Genomic DNA, 17,607 nt, shown 5'->3' with positions numbered 1-17,607 from the left:
TTTTCCCCCTCTTTTTCTCTCTCTATTCTCTCTAATCTTTTATAAATAAAAAAAATGGATCAGTTTAAAGAACAATGTGAAGAACGTAAAAAGAGAAACGACGACATGATGCAAAAGATAGCTGAGCTTGGTACATGTTTGTTTATATTTAATACGAGTGTGTATAAAATTAACTTGTTGTATAGAAATGCACATTGGTCAAGTAGAAAAGTCTTTATTCAAAAAGAAACGACATGTGCTAAAGCGTAAGGAAATGGAAAAAGATTATGTGGAATTGATTGCAGAACAGAAGAGAACCATGAAGAAGAGAAGAATATCTACTGATAAGAAAGACTTGCCTGAATTAGAACCAATACGTGATAAGCTAGAACAGCTTATTGAGCACCAATATGCATCCAAAACAAGTGTGACATCAGATCAACTAACAGCGATACGACCACTGCTGGAAAATGTATCATCCAATGCAGATTATTTTAAGCAAGTGAACAAATTTATAAAGGAATCCTCTTTAAAATTAAAAAATGAAAACATGCAACAGCAGCAAAAGGATGATTCTGACAAAGAATATGCTGATAAAAGAGCGATATATAAGCAAGTAAAAAAGAAGTATGCTGAAAGAGTCATGGAGAGCCGAAGGCTGTTTCTAGCAAAGAAAAAGCTGGAGCGTGAAACAAGGGAGGAAGAAATTAAACTATCAGAAAGAATTAAAGAATTATACAAGGATCCCAAAATACAAGGAGCATACATGTAAGTAATACACGTTTATCTATGATTGAGCACTAATAAACTTTTTTTTTATTACGATTAGAAAAAGCCTAAGGCTAAAAGCTGCCTGTCGACAAGTTCGTACAGAAGTTCAATTAACAAGAGAACAAGTTAGGACTTTACAACAGCAAATACAGGAACTTGAAACAAACAAAATCACTCGCAGGCAATCGATATCCGTAGAAGAATTGTTTGACACTATTGTAAATATATAACATCATCACATTACGCTCTTGCTTATATACTTTCTTGTAGGCTGAAAAGCAAAAAATAACACGATCACTTATCGCAACTAACGACGCGACCAGAATGAAATTACGAGAGGAAATGCAGCGCCAGAAACGAAAACTACGCACTCAGTAGCTTTGTATATATGAATGACCCGCGAGTTGTTTAGGTTGAGAAGTGTTTGTAAGAGAGACAATAAAGCAAAACACAATTAAACAAACAGTAAAACGGTAGGCCTCCTCCTACCCAAGACAATACAACAACTAAAGCGAATTAATCGGCGTTGTTTATTGATTCACCCTTGTAACAATATTTATATCTTTGCGACATCAAACCACCGGTTGCTCGTTCAGTGTAAGAGCTTGTTTGTGGTAGGTGCCTGTGACTTGTTTAATGAGATAATTACTCAAATATATAACCTTACAGTACTTCTCGTGATATAAGTGTCAACAAGGATATAATTCCGTTTTCGCGCCAATGCAGTGGTGATAACTCGGGGCAAAAAAGAAATATGAAACTGACACAATATATAACAAGTTTTCTTTCTTTGTAAAGACACGCTCAAATATATCCATGTAAAACGATGCTTATAATGATCGTACGCCTAACCTACAACAAGATCCACAACTAATATCGATGAATTAAAGGAGTTTATAAGGTAAACTCTAAGTATAATAATGTCTTTATCAGAGCACTAAGCGAATATAGATACCCATAAAAAATGTCACTCACATAGCTGTTGATAACTATGAAGTTGACAAGCAGTTTCATATTCACTAAGTGTTACTGAAAAGTTTAAAAATACAAAGATCTTGATAAGAATGTTTTTTTCGATAAACACTTGTATAAAAGCTTCTTTAGAAATTATTGGCATATAATATAATATCAATAATTATTGCACTTTTGTTGGTTATCTATCATTTCTTTATTGCATAAAAGACAGCGTGTAATAACGCATAAAATGAGCTTAATGTTTTTGATAGAGGCACTCATATAATGTGGTCAGCACTTATAAGTAAAACGTAACTGATTTACTAAACAGTTCTTTTATATCTCATTCTTTTGCTTCTTGTGGGCTCTCTTTTATCATTGTTTGTTGTCTGAAGCTATCATTTTTCTAGCAGTGTGCGAATCATTTCTGAACAAAGTGTAAAAGCTGATGCTCAAGCCTTTTAGCACATGCACAGTACACTATTTATAGAGAAAGACAAGTCATAGTTCCAATAGATCCCCTCTCTTCCTTCCTTCATTTCTCAGGGAAAGAAAAAAGAGACTTTAAAAAATTACTACACAAGCCCCCAAGGTTTTTTCTTCTTTTTTTTGTTTTTTGATTGATCAAGATGGATCTCACTGTATTATCGCCTGTACCTACCAAAACAACCAAAACAGCAAATGAACGCATGCAAATTGACGGTGAAGAAGCTCACTTGGTCAATCCTGGTGAGACAGTAACGATGGATCAACAATTCATGCGAGGTCATGGTACCTATACTGATGGAGAAGGCGCCGTCATTTCATCTGTGACAGGTGTTGTAGAAAAAGTCAACAAGTTATTATCCGTCAGACCCTTAAAGACTCGATATACTGCTGAAATTGGTGATATTGTCGTTGGTCGCATCACTGAAGTGGCCATGCGACGTTGGAAAGTCGATGTCAATTCTAAACAGGATGCCAACCTTTTACTCAGTTCTGTTAGTCTTCCAGGAGGTGTTCAGGTAAGAGACATTAAAAATGGTAAAGATCAATTTGTTCATTTATTATTTTAGAGACGTAAAAACGAAGCCGATGAACTCCAAATGAGACAATTCTTTGCAGAAGGAGACGTGTTAGTGGTAGAGTATACAATACAAAAAAAAGTGAATAAACAATAATTCCATATCTAGGCTGAAGTGCAGACGTTCTATTCAGATGGAACCATTGGACTTCATACGCGTGGATTCAAATTCTGTAAGCTACGAAACGGTTCCTTTATCTGTGTGCCGCCTGTACTGGTGCAACGATGTAAGTCGCAATTTCACTCACTTCCTTGTGGTGTGGATGTTATTCTTGGCTTAAATGGATATATCTGGGTACATAAGAAGTTTGAGGGATTATCAGGCGATGATAACGATGCTTCTGTTCAATACTCAAGCATAAATGATGTAAGTAGCATGTAAAATATCCAAGATGGTCATACTCATTCTACATATACATAGCCTGTTACTGAGGATGAACGACAGGAAATTGCTCGTGTTACGAACTGCATTGCAGCATTGGCTAAACAATATATGCACATTAACGATTCAATTATTGTATATACCTATGAAGCTTCATTAGAGTACTCAGTCAAGGAGTTACTGAAACTAGACGTTATTGAAGCAATCACAACAGAAGCCAGTTTAAGAGTGAATGCAGCTTAATATCACACCTTGTAAATATACTTTATTAAAAAGATGATACGATTATCTTGTTCTTTATGTGCTTTCTCTTTGTTCTTTCAACATCCACGTTTCAGGGGATATTGAACCAGATGCGGTTGCTTCATCAATCAATGTCCAATCCTCTTCTATATACTCTTGATCATTCGTACAGGCATTTCCTTGTATAGAAGAGAGTGTTCGAGCCTTGGCAAGTTCCATATCACGGTAGATACACTGAATGGCTGTATCAACACCCGCTTCCTATATATGTGAATAAGTAAAAAGAGAAACAAACCACAAGTATTTTTTTACCGATGAGATCTTTTCTCCCACTTTCTTTGCTAATTTTAACATATGATCATCCGTAGAGACTACACGAAGTGCTGCTGACAAGCTCTCGACCGTTAGCTTTTTGATACATCGGCCAATTCCCATCTCTTCTACACGTTCTCCCCAAAAGAATTGGTCGGCAAAGAAGGGTTTGATGATCGTGGGTCTTCCTGCTCTTAATCCTGCTGCTGTCGTGCCTGCTCCACCATGATGAACGACAGCACGTACTTGAGGAAACAGCCAGTCATGAGGCACAGACTGAATGCTGAATATCGTATCAGGGTGTTTCTTTAAGATGTCATCTTCTTCATGAGCAACACCCTGGAGTCTTGAGGACCATCCTCTGGATACAATTGCCCTCACATTCGAGAGCAAGACAGATTCGACGATGATGCGAGTGATCTCCTTTGGATCAGAGACAATAATAGAACCGAATCCGATATAAACAAGGGGACGGGTATCTTTGGATTCAACAAATGCCTTTAGCTTCTCCTCAGGTTTCCAGCCTGTTTGGGGGTTGTCAAGGAACCAGTATCCAGTGCAGTGAATCCAGTCCAGCCAGTCGAGTGGGCTTGGCACAATATTAGGGCTAAATGAGTAAAGGTAGGGTATTTTCCAAACTTCTAGTTTTTCATAACTTGTGGCAGGTATTTTCAGTATGTTCTTTCTAAACGCATTCGTTCGGCTTGCTATGGCTCTCCATACAGCATAATCGAATAGAACATAGGTCATGTCGTTATAGAGCCGGCCCTTGGGGTGATTGGGTGTTGCAAATGGATGTGGAAATGATCGAGTGCGGGTCATTGGCATAGGAAATGATCTGAAATAGGGTACTCCTATGAAATGGTATGCGAGATAAGGGTACATGCTTTTTTTATCACTTACCAAGTGCTTCAGCCATATGGATTCCAACCATTGCGCTTGGACTTTCAATGATGACGTCGGTGCCCTGGACGGCTTCCCATGTAAGAGAAAGTAATTCATCAATCCAATCCTTAAACTATCATTTTCATCTTTAGTATGTATATGCTCTCACTCTTGTAACTTACCAATCTCAGACCCTCTCTAACAAAGTTCACACTGAAGAAATTGTTTTCCACACAAATCCTCTAAAAAAAAAGATATTGGCTTGTTTATATTACCATCATCTATTTTTATTTTACCATCAGCTCTCCAGGATCTCCACCGACTGTTCTAAATTCAATGCCATGCTCCTCTATCCAATCCTTAAACTCATCATGGGTTGCTATCCTGCACCTATGACCATCCTTCATCAGGCCTTTACATAAAGCAATATAGGGCTGCACGTCACCTCTTGTGCCAATAGTGATGCACGTGAAATGCAACGACCTTTCAGGCTTTTTATACACAATCGATTCACTTGACATGCTCCGCGAAAGGATAGGCAATGTTGCATTTTGAGGAACGACGTGATCCAATTGATTGTCTCTTAGCTCATCTTCCATCAACTTGGCTTCCCAATCTCGTATCGTTCTACGTGTAAACTCTTTTAGCTAAAGTTGTAAGCATATATAAACCAATTTACTCTTCTGCCTTATCTGGCTCTGATTCCAAGACACGTTTATGTTGAATAAAGAGACTTGCAAAACAACTATTGCGTCTAGAAATGGATGAAAACTCTAGAAATATCTCTCGTTTTGTTTGTGTTGTGATGCTTAAAGAGTGAAATATGTAGCCGCGACTTCTTAACTTTTGTACCCTTATGACATCTGTAAAGGGAATAATGATCTTTTTTATAAAGAGTATATAAGAAGCAATCGTAGGGTGTCACTATTATATTACCTTTGCCTTGGACGCAAATCCTTTGGAATTAAATGAAATATAGTTTGTGGAAATATACAACTTTCCATAGCAAGGAAGTGTTTTCATATAGGAACATCTATAGACTATATATATATAACATATAAGTTACTTTGTTGATGTGTGTGTATGTTCAATGTTTGCCTGTAAGAAGTTTTTCGGTTTCTGGTAAAACAAAGTATTTTCGAAAATTGGTAATGGTACGATCATCTAATACTTCAGCTTCATCGGCTCTATTGACAGGATCATCATCTTCTTCGTCCTCTTCTTCATCTTCATTCTCCAAGGCAATCGAAGGGCTGCCAGCTGCTCCGCCTAAAAGTCCATAGACCAATTTCATCCCTGATTGACGTTTGCCGTGTAACCAGCCAATAGCCTGATAATCCTCATCACCTGAGCTTGACGATTCCTCTAGTTTTTCTGCTGGTTTTTTACTATTAGAAGAGATGGAAGGGTATAAGTAGTCTTTGATAGCTCCTGGTACGGATAATGCGCTGGACACCACTGTGTTCATGCGCTTGATTGTGCTCGAAGGAACAGACGGAGGTTCAGATTCGTGTAGGTCAGATATGGATAATGTGGGTGATTGGCTGATAGGCGTGCTGGATGTCTGTTGAAAGGATGAATGACTTTCCCATGCTGACTTGAGATGCTGGAATGTATTTTCGATATCTGCAAAATAAGAGAAATAATACTAATAGAAAACAACTCTGTTAATATTCCACATATACATTGGTGTATTCTTACTTCATCCACCACAAAGCTATCATCGATACCGACAGCTCTTATCTTTAAAAACTTTTGAAATTCAAATGCCTCTGTTTGCTCGATATCCAACACATTTTGAAAAGGTAATATGATCTTTAGGTTCGACCCACTGTTGTTTGCCTTAAATATCGCCTTTTGTAAAGCATTGGTCCTATAAAATCATTCAGTTTTTGCTGGCCTTTGTTATATATGGTCTGTACCATTCAATCATGGCCGCCTTTGTATCTGCTTGGAAATGCCAATTCTTTGTAGTTGTCTTAATTCTAAATCCATACTTTCGTTTGACAGATTGACGAATAGCCAATATGGACTTGAGATCAATTTTACCCAATGGTGAGTAGTTATCTGTAGGATTTTCATACCACGCCAGTACATCATTCTGGATATCAAAGTAGTATCGTTCATAATTGCTTTTCATTTTACCCGCTCTTTTTATCAAAAGGTATCCTGATTTATGGAACTGAAGCTAATGGAATGTTGTGTGTAAACATTAAATGAGGCACGTTTCAATTGAACTTACCTGTCCTTTTGGTAAAGAAGCATAAAAACATATAAAGTTATCCGTCAGATACATACATCCAGGAACTAGAGCAGATTGTACAATATAACAGATCCATTCTAATATGGATGTGAATTAAAAAGAAGCATATACACACACACAGCGCTTTATCTCTTACCTCCTCTTAATACTTCGCTCGATGGCAAGTTGAATACTACCTTGAGTCGCTCTTCTAAAGTCATGGGTAGATTATGTCTGGACGGTAAGGTTGTTTTAGGTTCCTCGTAGATAATTCCTGTTGCTTCTGCTAAAAGCTCTTTTATCTGACTTGACTTTTCTTCAATGGTAGCATTATGATCTGATGTTAATTGCTGATCAGTCATACTCCAATGACTTGTTTGATTGAATAAAGCATCTGAAGACTGTAACAATTCTAGTGACCTTGTGATTAGTAGTTATACTCGTTTCTTCGTTTGCTTAGTTACCAGTCGTGTTGATAGAAGAAGACGAGGCTTTGGAGTGTATTAGTTATAAAGTGAAGGTAGTTCACCTTATTTACCTTCCATATCCTCTGTTTCTTGTTTTTCAAACTATATATATATATATATAAAGCATGAGCTTATGATATAAAATAAGCGTATCTTACAATCTGAGCAGCCGCAGACACAAACTGTAAAACGTTGTGGTTTCCAGTGTCCATGTTTTTATTTTTATTTATAAACAAAATAAGGAAAAAGAGAAATGACCATCATTCACTCCTACATTTATGCAGTCATTCATCCCGAATCAGGTGGCACACAATCATTAGAATCCCGATAGATTGCCCTTTTTTATGACTTGCATTACTTTGTCAAGTGAGTCGCTCAATAAATCAATCTGTGTGATATAAATTTGGTTATCGTTGTTGATTGGCATGACGGCAATAGTATCCAAACAGTGTCTGATGGGTGTGATATACTCTTTATTCATCTTGCTTATATTCTGATTTGTCCATACTGCTGTCTATTGCTAAAATGAGTATATATAAAACAGAACTTGAATGATAGCTTACTCTGTTATGCCTGTCTCTTAATAATAGATAATAATAGAGATTCAGTGCTTGCATAACATGACTGTAGTCATTCCAAAATTCACTGGGTCTTTGTGACCAAGCCTTATTTACTTTGAATATCAATGGAAAGAACACGTCAATGACCAATGGACTTGCAAACACGCCCTTATCATCCTGAAAGGACTGGTCGATCTGATCTTTCAATATACCTATAGCTGCAGTTTTCATTGAGGGGAAGGGACACCCATCTAGTAACTCCTGATACAGAAACACCTTTACTTGTTCATTTCCAAATGCCAAGAATTTACGAACCAGGTGATAGGCAAAGAATCGGATAGAGGCATCAGGACACGTCGATGCTACGGAGGATACAACTTGGAATATTCTGGTGACAGGAATACCTACCCCTATTTCAGCAGGATCTTCAATTATCGTTTCGATATCTTCCATGCTCAGGTTAACATGTATCTTGTCTGAGATATAAAGTGCAACAAATATTGCTTTGTCAATCGCGTTGATTCTGTCCGATGGTCTGCTTATAGCAAATAAATAATGACTTTTTTCTATCTTGTTTCATTTGAACTTACTGCATCATCAGATGTATAAGAATACCGATATATGTCTTTGCTAAATCAAAAGCATCCAGATCGATTGTATGCTGAGAGGCAAGCTGGTTATATAGTGAAATGGAGAGTAATGAAGCAATGCCTTCGTAATTTAGTGGATATAATCTGACGTTTATCATTTGTCTGTCATTTTCTATTACTTCTTCATCTATTTGTATATATTAAATAACTATCTTTTTTTTTGGGTATTCTTTTTTACCTGGAGGAAGATAAGATTGCTTACGTTTAATAGAATTCAAAAGTTGAAACATTTTCTCATATGAAAACTCATATGTATTAGCCAATGTCTATTCAAGTTTAATCTACAGACAGTATACACATACGATACTCTCTTACCATACAACGTTGAGTAAGTTTGAGCATATACTCATTATCCTCTTGCTGCTCTACAGATCTTTTCATGCTATATTTCGAATAGTGTTTTTCAAAGTACTTATTTGATAGTTGCATATCCAAATTTAAAATGACCTTTTCATACACCATATTTAAAAGAAAATAGCCTAAATATCTCCTCTTTACATCTCCATCCTGTAAACCGATATCATCATAATCAGCCTATAAAGAAAGAAATCAGAATGAAAGCTTTTTGTTTTTTCATCCTTTCTTACTCTGAATTCTGAAGGGCTTTGAGAGACAGTGACTGAGTGGACAAACTCTGTGAAATCCAAAATACATCCTACCACGAGCAAAACAGATTGATCCCAGTTTGAAAATGGCTTTTTCCGTTGAAAGAGCGCGCATTTGTTGATCAAGACAGGCTCAATGGACTCCATGGCCTTTTGCAAATGGTTTGTAAGAAAAGGTAGATATAACATCCATTCCTTAGGTCTCGATATCTTTTCTATTGCCCTTCCAAATAGTTCAACATAAATGGTGTATTCCTTTGCTATTTCAAGACACTTGTTTTTATCGTCTTTGTGGTCCCATTCAAAGCAGATAAGCTTATCCATAAGTTGTTCCAATAATTGATCATAGTCAAGTCTGTCTGCTAAATATTCAATAGCCTCATAAGCATTGGCTTGTGTCTCTTGATTGATTATCAGTAAAGAAATGAGTTTGAATAGAATGTTGAACCATCGTTCATCTGTCAATGGATCTTTTGTCTAATTCATAGTTCAGCAAGTTGTATTTTAATAATAATAATAAACTATTCACCTGTCCAAGAGCAAGTAGAATTTGTTTTACGTTGTATAGATCTGTCAAGTCCTGTTCATTCGCGTTTAAAAAGTTGTTTGCTTCTTCTGTTGTATATTCCTTGTACTAAAACTATATAAATACATAATTTACATATAATAAAGCACTTTACTTTAGTATTGGCACCATCAGTAAAATAATTGTGACCAGTTGAAAAAAATGTCATAGAGAAAGAAGCGGGTTTTTATTTCTGATACAGTGCGGCTGGTAAATTTTGTGCGTTATCGAAAAACAAATGTCTGTTAGCAGAAAATAAGTGTCACAAACCTAGGTTCCCTACCTATATTGTTGTCATATTGAGACGACTATTGTCTAAATGACCTATTGTGCTTATACATATATTTCCTTTTTCTAGTTATGGTTGGCTGAAAATCATGATCAGAGCTCTCTTCTGTCACATTCTCATATTTGTCTACATTACTATGATTTTTATTGTCAGCATTAGATATAATAAAAGTCAATCATTTGTATATATATCTTACCTTCCACTACGTTTTTGGGCAACTGCTTTTGTTGTGAAGAAGTGGCTGTTTGCTTATTCTTGCCTTTCATGTAAGCTCTTTTTTTAAAGCTATGAAGGAAGAAGCTTGTCTCAATACCCTGTGATAATCAAAGAAAGACAGACAGAAGAAAAGAAGTAAAGAAATAAGATCGAGCTATACCTACAATGATAATTAAAATGTTGCCGATGCGAAGGTCTCCATTTACGATATTAAATTTAAAATACCATATATATATTTACTGATATTATGAGATGCTTGTGTTGTGAACTGACTTGACTTTGCTGAACTTTTTTGCAGTAATGAGTGGTCCTGAAACAAAGAAAACCGATGCATTTCTGTTGTTGTTTTAAGGACATCAAATCAATAAACTTATTTGATAAAGTAATCTCAATGATAGAATATCAATACAGTGTATAGACAAAGGCTTACATGTAAGGAAGATTCAATTAATGGTATATATCATAGTATTATGGATGGTCAGTTGTAGCATATTCGCAAGTTTCCAGAAAGGATTACGACTACAGAAAATTAACGGATATAATTGTGTTAATTGCCATAACCTCAATAGATACGTAACTACGACTAACCATTAGTTAAATACAGCGCTTAAGAAAAAAGAGAAGGTACGAATAGACAACTGTCTACATTTAGAAAAAGTCACAATAGGGCCTTATTAATCAACAGGTAAAGTAAAATTTCGAAAACGACAATCATCTGATAACCGGTCGCCGATTGTTTTTTAGCTATGAAATTGCGCGATAGTTCGGTAGGCCTTATTTGAAGGAGTACTTGCGGGAGAAGAGGTATTCAAATAAGGTAAAATAGTTATCTGCACAAGTGTTATTGTTAATTCACTTCAATTCACTACGGTACCAAGGTATCCTCGAGCCTATTTTGTATGAGTTGGCAACCAGAATTCAGCAATAGGCGATACAGATAAACAGGCGAGTGTACGTTATCAAGTACTTCAGATAAGTGAAGAGGCTTGATAAAAGTTAAAAGGTTTGAAGATAAAAAAAAGTTTTTTTTTTGTAGTAAGAATTTCAAAAAAAAAAAAAAAAAGAATTCTCTCCTTTTTATTCCTTTTAAATAAGGTACTTCTTTTATACTTTTATCAAAGGACAACAATAAACTAGATTCCAAACTACTGAATGAATGAATGAACTAATGGACGCAATGAGCTCACAATTAACGTAAACTGCTTTTAGCGAGCAAATACTACAGTTGACGAAAGGAGGACAGAGGATGTGGTATAAGCTCTTCGAGCCGCGCTTTTTATTTGAAAAATATATAAAATAAACAAAAAAGTGTAGCCTATCTCTTATAACCCTTTTCCAAGCTAAGCATTCTATTTTTTCTTTTTAAATATATATAAAGGGTGGGCAACTTAAAGATACATAAAAAATCTTTCATACCATCTGGGCTGGGTGACCACATCCTCTGTCCTCCTTTCGTCAACTGTAGTATTGCTTGACGTGCCTAACCCAATTCCAGTTGACTTCAGTCAGACTTCGGATGTGGTATGATTTTCAGGACAAAAAGAAAAAATGGACTCTGTAATCTTCTTGCTATCAGCTTGTTGGTGAGGTGGTTTGTAGTAGAACCGTTCGAATGTGTTGGCAGACAGGCTCCAATTGGCATGCTTCTTTATCTTATCTATCTCGTTGCCTACTTCTGCGGCCATCGTGCTGCTTGCTGAACGTATTGAATGTGGGCCATATATCTTCGTATTTATCCCTGCAGCTTGCATGTGTTTCTTAACAATATTCGCTACTGAAATTGGATTGAGTGGGCGAAGTTTTCTGGGTTCCATCAAGTATGCCAGGAATAGCGAATGATCCTCAGGAAGCTCGTGACGAAGGTGTTCGGTCTTGGTTATAAATAGCCATGTCGTTCTTACTGGGCACATAGATTCAAGATCTAGCCGTCCAAGTCTTGCTGTTTTGGTTTGAGTTTCCTTTGGTTGCCTAATGTACAGTGTCATGCCGAGCACGGTCTGGTTTTGGGAACTGCTATTATTTTCGAAAGTAAATTCTACGTCTCTACGCTGTAAGGTGCCTATATCAGAACGTGGACGGAACATTGTCGCAATACAAAGCAGCAGGATCACCTTGTCTTGTAGTTGAGTGAGGGATAGTGAGTCATTATCTTGGAATTGGCGAACTAGATATTGTAACAATATATCGAGGTCCCAAGTGGATGTTTCTTGCTGAGAGGGCAGTTTGACTTCGGATTTCTTCTTGGCTGTGAAAAAATTTTGAATAAGTTGTTGATTTGCTAATGGTTGTTTATCCTTGTGTATGACCTTGAAAACAGATGCAATAGATGACCTCAGCACGTTTAAGTACTGGCGTGAATAATGTTGCTGAGCCACTAGAAACCGTAGCACATTCTTGGGTTCATATTCCCGAGGGTTAACGGGAGGGTGTTGTTGTTGGCACCATTTTGCCCATAAGCTCCATCCTCTGTTGTATAGCTGGTGTGTACGTCTTCTGTGGGTGTGCTGTAAAAATTGAATGCTGTTTTCGTCCAGGCCTTCATCCTTGTTGTGCGCTGAGATAATCTCCAGGCGGCTAAAGTCCACGTCTTGTTGATTTTCATGATTAGAGGGGGTTCCTTGGTCACTTGTAAGACCATTGGAAACCAGTATTGTGTCTTCCAGTAAGGGGTCACCAGGATCGCTTCGGCTATTCTTTGCAGTTTGAATATTTGTATAACCTTCGGTATGAGTTTCCACGGGGGATGAAGATATAATCCTCTGCGAGGCCATTGTTGTCGGAATGCATCCGTCGCCGCTGCCTCCGGATCCGGGTTGAGGCTCCAAAATGTTGGCAATTGGCGATTGTGACGAGCTGCGAATGCATCGATCTTGCGCCTCCCCCAGCGTTGCTGGATCATTTCGAAATATTTCTTGGGAAGTTTCCACTCGTACAGAGGGGTTTTCTGACGACTGAGCTTGTCGGCTTGTATGTTCTGTATACCAGGAATGTGTTGGAAGTGGACTGTCATGTTGTATTTGTTGATGGTTTCCTGTATTTGTATTGCTAGGTCTTGTAAAAAGAGAGAAGCGGTACCTCCGGACTTTGTAACGTACTTGAGTGCGGTAATGTTGTCTGTGTAGATCTTGATATTCTAACCTCTTGCGCTTGGACCGTGCATTTGTAAGGCAAAAAGTATCGTCTTCAATTCCCTCACATTGATGGAAAGGTCTCTTTCGGCTGGAGTCCAGAATCCGGAAGTCTGTATGAGGTTTGAATGAACACCCCATCCGTTGTCTGAAGCATCTACGTGAATTACCAGGTCGATCTTCTGAAGGTTCATCTGTAATGTTTGTATCGGTAATCCGTTCTTCTGTCTGATCCACTGTTCCCACCAAAGAAGGTCTTGAAAACCCTGATGTGACAGTGGACATAGGTTGTCCCATTTGCGAGAGCCTCTCTTGAGCGCCAAGCTCACGTCCCTCTGTAGGTAACGTACATGTAGTAGAGCTTCTCCGATCGCTGGAATCAATGACACCATCTTCCCCAGTAAGCTCGCCATCCATCTGCATGTTCTGGTGATTGTCTTGTTCTTGGCTTGCTTGATTCTTGCTAATAGTTTGTTGATCTTCGGTTGCGGGACTGTGATTTGCATCTTCTTTGTATTGAACTGGAACCCCAGGAATTCTTGGCAATGGGATGGTTCTAACGAGCTTTTTCCCCAGTTGATCAGGAAACCAAGTTTTTCCAAGTGGTTGATTACAGTTTCCTTGACCTTTCCCATCTCTGCCTCTGACTTTGCGAGTAAACAAATGTCGTCTAAGTAATAGACTAGTCGGATGCCTTGTTGTCTTAGTGGCTCTATTGCGTACCGCATTAGCTTTGTAAATACGCGCGGAGCGACGCTTAGCCCGAAAGCCAATGATCTGTATTGGTACACTACGTTGTTGTGCTTGAAGGTAAGGAAACGTCTGGAGTCTGGATGCATGGGCACCACGACGTATGCATCTTTTAGATCTAATTTGCACATTAAATCCTTTTCTTCTAGGATATCCCTTAACGCTGGTATACCCTCCATTTTGAAATGCGTACATTGTACAAATTCGTTTAACTTTCGACAGTCGAGAATAGGTCGCCTCTTTGTCTTTTCTTGTATGGTGAAGAAATTTGACAGGAAGTCTTCGTTCTGCGTAGGTGATCTCTCTATTATACCGGCGTCGAGGAATTGTTGAACGGCTATTGTTGCTGCTTGGTGATCTTCGTCGGATAGTCGCAATGGTGCGGTCTTCCAGGCTGCTGGCTTGGTCTCCCATTGGATTCTGTAACCTTCCGAAATGACCGATAATGGCCATGGATGTTGAATAGTAGATTGCCAATATGGTAAAAATCGCTGCAACCTCCCGCCAGGAAGAATTCCGTCTAGTGGTACTGAGTAATTGTTGGTTGGAGTGTTGATTGTGTTGATGGTTTTGATGGTGTTGTAGTCTTTGTGATTGTTGAATTGTATCGTCGCATTGTTGCTGATTGTTGTTTTTTGTGTTAGGTGTCTGTCTGTTTGTGCTAAGGTTGAAATTAAAGATATTGGCAACGGTGCATGATGTACTGATTGATCTGTTACTGCTGCTGACTTGCTGGGTTTGAATTCGTATGTTGGAGCTTCTCTGTTGGTTGCTGTTGTTTGTAATTGGCTCTTCCAAAAAAATACCGTCCTCTTCCCTGTCCTCTAACTCGATGAGCTGAACCTCGGGGGTTGTTGTACCCCTGTCTATAACTCGTGAATCGATTGTTGGCTGCTCGTTGTAAAAGAGCTGTTTCGAATCTGGCTTGGGCAATCTCCTTGACAGACTCGGGAGAGAATGCCATTCGTTTGTTTTCTTCTTGACTTGCTTCGAGGTATTTAAGGGTGGGAGGAAGTTTAAGTGCTTTAATGGCCAAATCTCGTGCTTCTCTATCGATATCCCTTGCTGTGATGAAGTCATAAATCGCCCATCTTCTTGCTTTTTCGATGATGTTTACGAAAGCGGTTGGATCTGCGTCATGCGTGGATATGTAGGCTTAGTCTTTGTAGATATCTGTGGCTGCCTTTGCTGTGTTGCTGATTCTTTCCGCATCTTTGTAACGACTTTGAAGGGCTTGGTAAGCATCGATCTGGAATCGCTTGATGTCAGGTGTAAACTCTTTATTGATTGTCTCATTGATAGTCCAGTCACCTCCTTCGTAGTTGGGAAGGTCGCGGATGTATTTTTTGATGTTTGACTGCATCTCCAATTTGGGAGTCTCTTCCAGGTCTGTCTGAATGGCCTCTGGGAGGGTAAGTTGATGGTGTTTTCGTTGTTCTTCTTCTTCGATTCGAAATCGAGTGGCAAATTGCTGGTACAGTTCTTCGATTTGCTCAGGGGAGAGATGGCTTTGTTGTACATTGTGTTCACTTTCCATAATACTGTCCACGATGCGCGGCTTGAAAAGGGTTAAAAGAGATAGGCTACACTTTTTTGTTTATTTTATATACAGTGTTTTTAGAAAGTAAAGTCGCAGGCTCCGAAAATCGATGTCGCTGGTTTAAAAATGCCAGTCGCATTTTCAAAAATAGATGGCACTCTGCCTGGGAATCAAATGTCGCATACTGAGAATAAATTTGTCGCGGAGAAATTCTTGGCACTCCTGGGTATATATATCGACGCTACTGCTCTTTTGCTGGTTTCTACTACTTTACAATCCAAACATGAGCGCGCAATTTTTATACGAAGATGGACAAGGAAATGTAGTTGATGAGAACGGTAGACCCGAGCCTATGGATTACATCGTTGACCAGGAGCAATTTGCTCTTGAGACGATCAGTTCGCATGCTCAATATTTGCAGAAAAAGCCCGCTGAGAAATCTCGAACTAACGCGATGCAAGTAGATAAGCCTAGAGATGAGGACTCTCGTATGAGAGAAGCAATGGAAAGACGTACTTATACCTCTTACACTCCTCAGGACAAGTCTAGATTCTTTAAGCTGAAGATTGAGAAGTGTATGAGTGCCTCTGCTGCAGCGAAACAATTGGGCATTCACGTTCGCACAGCCCAGAGATGGGTTAAGCAGTATGAGGAATGTCCTGATAGTATCTTTGACAGCGGAAAAAAGAAAGGTCGTAGACGCATTCTGACTGAGGAACACGTAAAGGTCGTTATTGAATTTATCGATGCTAATCCCTCTGCTGTTGTCGCTGAAGTAACTAAGCATTTAATGCAACAGTTCGACGGTCTTAAGGTCACTAATAGCACTGTTTATAACCTCATGAGAACAGAATGTAATCTTTCGATAAAGCAAGCAGAATTTCATTCGGTAGAGAGAAATAGCCCGGAAAAGATTGAGGAACGACATGATTGGGTTCGCAAGTGGGAACAAACTGATATGGACTTCTTGACCAATTGTGTGTTTCTTGACGAGTCTGCATTTCATATAAACATGAAACGTACAAGGGCTTGGTCTAAGAAAGGCACTCCTGCTATTGTTACAGTGCCAACTACGAGAGCAAAGACTACGACTATATTGGGTGCTATCTCTGCTTCAGGTTTAATTAAAATAAGCTTGAGAATACCAAGGCCTGTTAAGAAGAGAAAAGCTGGACAGGAATCCGGATATGTCAGTAGTGGTACTGTTACGGGACATTACATAAGCTTTTTGAAAGACACTTTGGACGAAATGGACAAATATCCACAAATGAAAGGTCACTATCTCGTTATGGATAACGCCCCTATTCATAAGTCTGAAGATATTGCGAAGTATATTACGTCGCGAGGATATCGTTGTGCTTATCTCCCTTCATATTCCCCTGAGCTCAATCCAATTGAACAATTCTGGTCTGTAGCTAAAAGTAAAGTTAAGCGTCATAGATTTCTGGAAAAAGAGACCTTATCGACCAGAATCAGTGACGCTTGTAACAGCTTGATGTTGAGCGATTTCTACGGCTTCGTTTCTCATTCATTTCATTGTTGGGACAAATGCCGCAATAGAGAAAACATGTAACGTTTCAGGGCTTAAATATTAGCCAAGGGCATTCAATCAGCTTAAGCCGCTTCATTACTTCTACAAAGGTAAAATGATAAGTAAATCGATAGGGATGGACAGCGACGTTTGAAACTGTACGAAAGTGTTACGCTTGTTATTGTAGTATCCACGCTACTATTAAGTGCTTAAATACAATATCTAGAGTTGAGCCTAATGTTGCTATAAGATCTGTTACACCTTAATCAAATATAGTCAACTCAGTTTAAATACCTCAGCTTCTTAATATATAATTATAGATTGTGCTATCATCTCTTTTCTCTTCACTTTATTCTGAATAAAGATACAACACAGTCTCATCGTATTTTCTACTTTGTTTAAATCTATCCAAATCCAAATACAACAGTTATGCCTGTTATGCCTGTTACGCCTGTTACGCCTGTTATGCCTGTTA

General features: G+C 38.4%; 5 protein-coding genes across 5 annotated transcripts; 2 read left to right on the top strand and 3 right to left on the bottom strand.

Moving 5' to 3' along the window:
- The first annotated feature begins 130 nt into the window (after positions 1-130).
- RHIMIDRAFT_277575 (uncharacterized protein) lies at positions 131-1,499 on the top strand. Its single transcript, XM_023612695.1, has 4 exons — positions 131-747; positions 809-968; positions 1,021-1,364; positions 1,420-1,499. Exons 1-3 carry the CDS (start codon positions 188-190, stop codon positions 1,126-1,128), a joined length of 828 nt encoding a protein of 275 aa, XP_023467598.1. The 5' UTR covers positions 131-187; the 3' UTR covers positions 1,129-1,364; positions 1,420-1,499.
- Positions 1,500-2,067: 568 nt separating this feature from the next.
- On the top strand, positions 2,068-3,523 carry RHIMIDRAFT_111409 (exosome non-catalytic core subunit RRP4). The gene is made up of 4 exons (XM_023605251.1): positions 2,068-2,708; positions 2,760-2,825; positions 2,877-3,134; positions 3,189-3,523. The coding sequence occupies exons 1-4, from the start codon at positions 2,334-2,336 to the stop codon at positions 3,390-3,392; spliced, it is 903 nt and encodes a 300-aa protein (XP_023467597.1). The 5' UTR covers positions 2,068-2,333; the 3' UTR covers positions 3,393-3,523.
- Positions 3,120-7,640, bottom strand: RHIMIDRAFT_111376 (UDP-Glycosyltransferase/glycogen phosphorylase). Its single transcript, XM_023605249.1, has 15 exons — positions 7,457-7,640; positions 7,370-7,400; positions 7,296-7,322; positions 6,989-7,243; positions 6,832-6,929; positions 6,512-6,777; positions 6,291-6,462; positions 5,688-6,237; positions 5,526-5,629; positions 5,269-5,471; positions 4,886-5,216; positions 4,772-4,831; positions 4,608-4,722; positions 3,705-4,558; positions 3,120-3,653 (listed from the first exon to the last, which is right to left on the bottom strand). Exons 1-15 carry the CDS (start codon positions 7,508-7,510, stop codon positions 3,447-3,449), a joined length of 3,327 nt encoding a protein of 1,108 aa, XP_023467596.1. The 5' UTR covers positions 7,511-7,640; the 3' UTR covers positions 3,120-3,446.
- Positions 7,496-10,103, bottom strand: RHIMIDRAFT_111388 (uncharacterized protein). Its single transcript, XM_023605250.1, has 9 exons — positions 9,962-10,103; positions 9,794-9,885; positions 9,643-9,747; positions 9,096-9,590; positions 8,824-9,042; positions 8,711-8,774; positions 8,449-8,635; positions 7,862-8,393; positions 7,496-7,812 (listed from the first exon to the last, which is right to left on the bottom strand). Exons 2-9 carry the CDS (start codon positions 9,845-9,847, stop codon positions 7,615-7,617), a joined length of 1,854 nt encoding a protein of 617 aa, XP_023467595.1. The 5' UTR covers positions 9,848-9,885; positions 9,962-10,103; the 3' UTR covers positions 7,496-7,614.
- A 5,114-nt stretch (positions 10,104-15,217) lies between these two features.
- On the bottom strand, positions 15,218-15,598 carry RHIMIDRAFT_235884 (uncharacterized protein; the record flags this gene model as incomplete). Its single annotated transcript, XM_023608440.1, has 1 exon — positions 15,218-15,598. One exon carries the CDS (start codon positions 15,596-15,598, stop codon positions 15,218-15,220), a length of 381 nt encoding a protein of 126 aa, XP_023467594.1.
- Between the last annotated feature and the right edge of the window lie 2,009 nt (positions 15,599-17,607).

This window comes from Rhizopus microsporus (assembly GCF_002708625.1).
Source record: "Rhizopus microsporus ATCC 52813 unplaced genomic scaffold scaffold_5, whole genome shotgun sequence".
NCBI lineage: Eukaryota > Fungi > Mucoromycota > Mucoromycetes > Mucorales > Rhizopodaceae > Rhizopus > Rhizopus microsporus.
Note: the sequence above shows the minus strand (reverse complement) of the source record. Positions and strands in the feature narration are given on the sequence as shown.

Bases quoted from the DNA above. Each gene is read 5' to 3' on its own strand.
- RHIMIDRAFT_277575 (XM_023612695.1), top strand. From the start codon at position 188: ATGCACATTGGTCAAGTAGAAAAGTCTTTATTCAAAAAGAAACGACAT. The intron at 748-808 runs GTAAGTAATACA...TATTACGATTAG, and splicing joins AAAATACAAGGAGCATACAT to AAAAAGCCTAAGGCTAAAAG. The intron at 969-1,020 runs GTAAATATATAA...ACTTTCTTGTAG, and splicing joins AAGAATTGTTTGACACTATT to GCTGAAAAGCAAAAAATAAC.
- RHIMIDRAFT_111409 (XM_023605251.1), top strand. From the start codon at position 2,334: ATGGATCTCACTGTATTATCGCCTGTACCTACCAAAACAACCAAAACA. The intron at 2,709-2,759 runs GTAAGAGACATT...TTATTATTTTAG, and splicing joins GTCTTCCAGGAGGTGTTCAG to AGACGTAAAAACGAAGCCGA. The intron at 2,826-2,876 runs GTAGAGTATACA...TTCCATATCTAG, and splicing joins CAGAAGGAGACGTGTTAGTG to GCTGAAGTGCAGACGTTCTA.
- RHIMIDRAFT_111376 (XM_023605249.1), bottom strand. From the start codon at position 7,510: ATGGACACTGGAAACCACAACGTTTTACAGTTTGTGTCTGCGGCTGCT. The intron at 6,238-6,290 runs GTAAGAATACAC...GTTTTCTATTAG, and splicing joins ATAGCTTTGTGGTGGATGAA to TATTATTTCTCTTATTTTGC. The intron at 5,630-5,687 runs GCAAACATTGAA...ATATATATATAG, and splicing joins AACCGAAAAACTTCTTACAG to TCTATAGATGTTCCTATATG.
- RHIMIDRAFT_111388 (XM_023605250.1), bottom strand. From the start codon at position 9,847: ATGACATTTTTTTCAACTGGTCACAATTATTTTACTGATGGTGCCAAT. The intron at 8,394-8,448 runs GTAAGTTCAAAT...TGCTATAAGCAG, and splicing joins CTTATACATCTGATGATGCA to ACCATCGGACAGAATCAACG. The intron at 7,813-7,861 runs GTAAGCTATCAT...TTTTAGCAATAG, and splicing joins TAAGAGACAGGCATAACAGA to ACAGCAGTATGGACAAATCA.